The following is a 6481-nucleotide window of genomic DNA, read 5'->3' as shown; positions in this document are numbered from 1 at the left end:
GAAGCATGTACTTCTGATTAACTTCTGTAGTATTAGTTTTAAAAATTAATATTCACCCTCCCAATCTCTACATTCTAGGTTTCTTCTTTATTTTTTAAGTAATTTACGAGCAAAAGTTAAAAAAAAAACAGTGGAGTAAATTTACAGTAAATTTTTTTTCGTAACGGCATATCTAGTCTAACCTACTCTAGGGGTGGCCTAGCTGAGTCGAGAGAATCGATGAAAAGTGAACCGTCATCGGATCACACGAGTGCATAACATACGAGTATACCACATATTCGTATGAATTTAAAAAAAGTTACGTATAGTAGCATATTATTGATTGAAAGTAAGGTGCCATATTGATCGAACCCTCGATTTCCTACTCCACAATACATGTGGTGGCCAACTCCTTCAGAGGAAGTTAGTTAATTTACAGTAGTTTATATGGAGTTTCTATAATTGAATTGTAGATTAGAACTCATGAGTTCCTATAATTGAATTGTAGATTAGAACTCATTCAGTCGCATCCTGTCTCAAAAGATTCTCCATATCAAAAAGTTGTGTGATTAGAGGAAATTAACAGATTTTTAGTTAGAGAAGGATTGGCCAACTTTTGCTAAGAAGCTATCGGTTGGGGCATCATTCCTCTGATTGTAGTATTGGCTGTAAATCAGGAACCAAATATTGGTTTACAAACAACAAATTCGTTTGTTTTTTAAACTAAATTTCTGATTGCAAATGCACTGACTGAACCATTGTGTGCAAGGCAGATATTAACCTGCAAACGAAAGGTAATTCTGGTGCGGCAAAAATCGAAGGATTGACAATCCAAGGCGACGTAGATAGCGATGGTACTCAAACGGCAAATTTACCCGTAGAGTTGGCAGATCTGGATTCAACAAAACAAGATGGCCTTCGCAAAGCTTCTATTTTCGGGAAGGCATGACCATGACGACGATGCTCTTCAGCCTTTTTCAAATACTAATTTCTTTGCCTACCATTTCTCAGAATATTTTCTTGAAAAAAACGCCATCCCAAAATTTCGGTTTGATCTATCTTGTTTTTCCCAGCTATTTATATTCATTGATCAGCATCTACGAAAAGTTATTTAAATGTTTGTGGTTCTTTAGTTGGCTTTTTTTGGGACTTTCATTGGGCCCTGCCTTCTGCCAACCAGATACATTTTTTGTAGGTTACGCCTACGTTTTCAAGTCCAAAAGAATGCACAAAAATATCCAAGGAAATATCACTAGAGTTACAACTTCTATACATATATATATATATATATATATATATATATATATATGACGATTCACTACCTAAATCTCTCTAGTTTGCCGGTTGGATCGTATTACCATGCGAGTGCTAATTATTGAGCTAAATTTGTATAACTACACACAAATTCGATTAAATGAGTTATTAAAATCTATTAAATTCTATTATATTAAGTGGGTTTATTACATGTCATTAAATGAGACTAGAGTGATTTTCATTTGCCTCAAATTCTATGAAGAGAATAGCAATTAAATATCCATTGGCTCAAAGTGACAGGTCAAAGAAATTTAAGTACGGATTAATAAAAGTTTAATGTACGAACTATCAAAATACCTTTATTATGGGTTGCAAAGGTGGCATTAACTTACTTTTAGCGATTTATTTGTTGGTTAGGAATATACGAAATGAGATTTAAGATTATGCACCACTCTAAAAGGTTGATAATGAAGTTCCGCCTAATGTGAATGAAGTCATAGACAAAAGATAAATATCTATCGATCTTATGGACAAACGATTGCACGATTAATTGGCAAATAAGTGTGTTTGGATTGTCAATTATTCCATTTTATTTACATCTTATTAATGTCAATTATAGCACACTTATAACAAACATCTGAATTCCTCTTAATGGCACTTTTTTCAAAAAACCAAACATCTTAATTCCTTTTATTATTGAATGCTTAATGATCACCTGTTAATCAAACTGTATTAAAATTAGTTTTACATCTACCTGAAATCCATTCCAATGGATTCCTATTCACCATACCCAAGCTAAGCCCAAATGAATTACAATATTCCCTCTGTCCCAATTATTAGATCCTGTTTTAGGAATTTAACTTTTTAAAAATAATAGTTTGATCGCGATATTTATATATATTTTTTAACTTTATCCCTATAAAATTAAATTTTGAATTTGAACGGTAACTTGCATGTGATTAGATAGAGGGGCTATATTAGAAAAAAAAAAAAAAGATCAAAAGGTGTTTTGATTTTCTTAATAGGATAAATGTTTTGAAACATTTCAAAATAAAAAATAAGACATTTTCGATATGATGGATAAGAAATTTTTAATCAACTATCTACCTGGATAAGAAATACCCAATGCCCTGTTAGAATGACGTTTCCAACATCGAATCCCTTTATTCATGATTTATAATTCCCAAAAATATTATTGAATGTACAAATCTGAAACAAAATGACGGGATGCAAGTACTGCGCGAATGGGTGGTCCTTATTATAAGTTTAAAGAACCCCGGAAGGAGACGCCTTTCGAAGCTAACATAAGAGAGAACTTCCCTGTCGGTGCATATAAATATCCGACAAGTAATCATCCCCTTCGATCCCATTCTCCTGAAAATCCATCGTTCCCGGGCTCTGCGGTTCCTTCGGTCGGTCAGCTACTCTAGCCGCCCAAACTTCCGGCTCCAAAAGTTTGGATCGACAGGCGCAATCCGCTTTTAAATCATGAATCCTGAATAGTGAGTCACCCGATCTTGTCTCTCTGTTTCTACACTCTTTGAGTAATTTATAGGGTTTGCATATTTCATTTTATCTTGGCTTGATTCATTATTATTGTGGTTTTGAATTTTATTGAGTCTGCATTTTCGTGCCAGATTTAGCTTTGTTTACAATCATGCACTTCAAGTTTTGAAAATCATCTCGTGTTTCAGATCCTTGATGGAATGATTGTTCTCAGCTATACATTTATCAATTGTTTCGTTCATGTCAACAGTTTTCCTACTACAACTACTGCACTAGTTGTGGCAGATGTAAGGCTTTGATGCCTTGCATTAAAAAATATTCATAAATCCGAATGCCGTGACTTTCCTAAACCCGACTAACCTCCCTTCTTGGAGTTGAGCTGATTGGAGGTGTTTCTTGTTTCTTTTTCATGTTTTTCATCCTAAAAATTGCGAGTTCTTAGACAAGGTCTCCCGATGATTTTGGGATTATCTGCTGGCCAAAACCTATTTTAGTGTAGTTTGTCTGTTTGGAGTGTGGACTCTGGGAGTTCTTGTCAGTAGGTCCAAATTTAATTTTTCGTTTATTTTAAAGCTTTTCTCCGTAATTTGCCAAAAAAAAAAAAAGTTTTTTGCCTATCCATTAGCATTCTTCTAGCTTTCTTGATATCTTTTGGATCATGTTGAATAAGTGTGGGATTCATGTTTGGAATGTTCTGTTCATTTTTGTTGCATTACCACCTGGTTTCATTGGCTTTGTTTTTACCTAAGATTTTTGAGGAGGAGAGCAGTCTCCTCCTTTTGAACTATTACTTGAAATTCTATGATCTGAAGACGAAAAATTGGTACTCATTCCGCACTAATTTCTGTTGCAGTGATTACCTGTTCAAGCTTCTGTTAATTGGAGATTCAGGTGTTGGCAAATCTTGTCTTCTTCTGAGATTTGCGGTTAGCTTCTTGCTTCTCATATTCTTTGTTGTATCCATTCTATCCTCCTCGTGCCCTTCATTTGGCAAGGCAGTTCTTGGTTAATTCTGGAAAAGTATGTGCTCCTTGACCAAGAACTATCAACTACTAACTGTTGATAACAAATTGTGGCAATCTTAGTTAAGAGGAGCTAATTCACATTAATAAAAATGAATTATGGATTTCTCTTCTTGCTAAATTGGCTTCATATCACCATAGTGGTTGACTTTCCTATTGGTGTGTTTGATAACTCTCCATGTTTGAACATTTAATTGAAGAATGACTTCTCGCTAGACATTGATATGTGATAAGAAGTATTGAATGTATTGTTCACTTTTTAAACCTGCACAGCTGAATTATTTTAGGGCTTTTTATAAGTTAATCTTCTATGCCTTTGACATTGAATGAACCTGTCAATATACGAACATTCATTTGCTTGGCTTTCTTTATGTGTGCAGGACGATTCATACTTGGATAGCTACATCAGCACAATTGGTGTTGATTTTGTAAGATTGCATAATTCATGCAGTGGTAAACTCTTCTCTTACCTTATGACACTGCTCTAATTGCTGCTTTCTTTACACTGTTGGCAGAAAATACGAACTGTGGAGCAAGAAGGGAAGACCATTAAACTTCAAATTGTAAGGCACTCTGTTATCTACCCTTTATGTATATTAGTTTATCTGTGCTGCAGAAAGCTTTTTAGCATTACATTTTGTCCATCCTTTTCTTCTTCGTGCTTCCACTTTTCAGCTGCCATTTAAGCTGCCTAGTCCTTGTCTATTTTTTGACTTTTGTGTCCATACTCTTTTAGAAAAATGGTAAGGTTAGTTTTCCTTGACCTGAGTAGTGATTCCTTGATTGATGCTTTTAAATCGCTTCCCTGCTTCAAAGGTTAAGGTTTCGTATACCTTGCTTTTCAAGAGCCTGCGGTGCAATGGACCTAATATCATGTGGTTGGGTGTTTTATCTCGAAAATGTTAATTTTCATTTCTCACATAGGATGGCACTTACATTGCACACATTGGGTTTTTCTGTATCTTGGAATGATAAAAAATGTATTTCAGAAGATAACTTGCAATATTCTTCTTTTATCAGTCTTTGAATAAATGTTTGAATGCATTCACATCTTTTTTTAAATCTTTGTCTGGTGCATGCAGTGGGATACAGCTGGACAAGAGCGTTTTAGAACAATAACTAGTAGCTACTACCGTGGGGCACACGGCATCATAGTGCGTAATTTAAGATTCTTTCTTATAATTCAGCTGGTTGAGTTTATGTATTTTTACTAACTTGTTACCTGATGTATTGGCAACTATGTAGATAGTGTATGATATAACTGATCAAGAGAGCTTTAATAATGTCAAGCAATGGTTAAACGAAATAGATCGTTATGCAAGTGAAAATGTAAACAAGCTGCTGGTTGGAAACAAGTCTGACCTGGCTGATAACAGAGCTGTGTCTTATGATACAGCCAAGGTAGAAATCTTCTTCCCTCTCTCTCTCTCTGTTTTTTTTTTTTCGGGTGCATGCTCGTTGAGGGACCTGCATTCTTGCTGTTCCTAAAAGGCTTTTGCGGACGAAATTGGCATTCCTTTCATGGAGACCAGTGCAAAGAATGCCAGTAATGTCGAGCAAGCTTTCATGGTTATGGCAGCTGACATCAAGAATAGGTAATTTATTTTCTTGTACTCTGTTTTTGTTTGTATACTGTCTGTTTACTCGTGTAATGGGTATTACCCTACAAGTAATGTTACAAGTGAATTTAAGTAATTGTCATTGTTCAAAAGTTTTTTACTCACATGATTACAGTCAACTAAATTACGCCTTCTTCTTCTTATTACATTTTCCTCTTCTTCTTCTTGTTAATATTTGACCACTATGTTGGATTATCTGGCCTTCCTGCCCTTGTCTTCCTTTCTACTGTCTATTAACATGGTCTGTCAGGAAGTTCAAATTCTTGGATATTGTTTTGTGGGTGTTCCAAAGTGTTGGTTTCTAATATTTTTTTATCCTTATTATATCTGTTGCATTCACCTTAATCCAGATATGCTAAAATCTTTTCCTGGATGTTTTTCTTTTTTTTCCTGCAGGATGGCGAGTCAACCTTCTGCAAACACTGCAAGGCCTCCTACAGTTCAGATAAAGGGCCAACCGGTAAACCAAAAGAGTGGATGCTGTTCTTAGTGAGCAACCCGGTTCTTGAACAATATCTCAGTCATATCCTGCTAAGGAGGCTTGTCACCTGCGATGCCAATTGTTGGTCCCTGTCGTAGTTATTTTATATATAAGCTACTCAAGTTCTATTCTTTCAAATGGATTGGATTTTGTAGTGTCCAACTTAACCATTGTATTGGATTTGTTGGATTGATAACAAATTTTTTGCTGTTCCACTGTTTTTTCCCTCGAGATGCGTCCACGCATAGCAGTGTTGCTCTATCTTCGATCTATTCCTGGCTGCTTTACCAAGCAGTTCCATCGTGGGGCTAAGTTTGGATAAAATATTGGAGAAGTTTTTTGTACTTCATCTTGACTGAGCCAATAATGAAGTAAATTGGCATGTAATGGTTTGTGAAGTGGCTAAATGGTTAACTACATGGCAACCTTGTAACATGTAAACACCCTATACGTCTTTGGCCGTCAATTCATGTTTAGTTCACACGTCCCCATGCTGATGCGTCAAGCCTACAACAAATATGCAATCTTTAGGGATAATTTCACAAACCTCCCCTAAGGTTTTTAATAATTGCAAAGAGCTCCTCTCAAATTTTAAAAATTACATATATCTCTCGTATTTT

General features: G+C 35.4%; 1 protein-coding gene across 1 annotated transcript; it reads left to right on the top strand.

Annotated features, from left to right (window-relative positions):
• The first annotated feature begins 2468 nt into the window (after window positions 1-2468).
• Window positions 2469-6076, top strand: LOC113725214 (ras-related protein RABD2a-like). The gene is made up of 8 exons (XM_027248242.2): window positions 2469-2735; window positions 3593-3665; window positions 4142-4189; window positions 4277-4324; window positions 4844-4915; window positions 5007-5162; window positions 5253-5356; window positions 5777-6076. Exons 1-8 carry the CDS (start codon window positions 2722-2724, stop codon window positions 5868-5870), a joined length of 609 nt encoding a protein of 202 aa, XP_027104043.1. The 5' UTR covers window positions 2469-2721; the 3' UTR covers window positions 5871-6076.
• The last annotated feature ends 405 nt before the right edge of the window (window positions 6077-6481 follow it).

Source organism: Coffea arabica, chromosome 2c, assembly GCF_036785885.1.
Source record: "Coffea arabica cultivar ET-39 chromosome 2c, Coffea Arabica ET-39 HiFi, whole genome shotgun sequence".
NCBI classification, from domain to species: domain Eukaryota; kingdom Viridiplantae; phylum Streptophyta; class Magnoliopsida; order Gentianales; family Rubiaceae; genus Coffea; species Coffea arabica.
Note: the sequence above shows the minus strand (reverse complement) of the source record. Positions and strands in the feature narration are given on the sequence as shown.

Coding starts and splice junctions, on each gene's coding strand:
- LOC113725214 (XM_027248242.2), top strand. Junction 3,666..4,141: donor GTCTTCTTCTGAGATTTGCG/GTTAGCTTCTTG, acceptor TTATGTGTGCAG/GACGATTCATACTTGGATAG. Junction 5,163..5,252: donor TGTCTTATGATACAGCCAAG/GTAGAAATCTTC, acceptor TGTTCCTAAAAG/GCTTTTGCGGACGAAATTGG.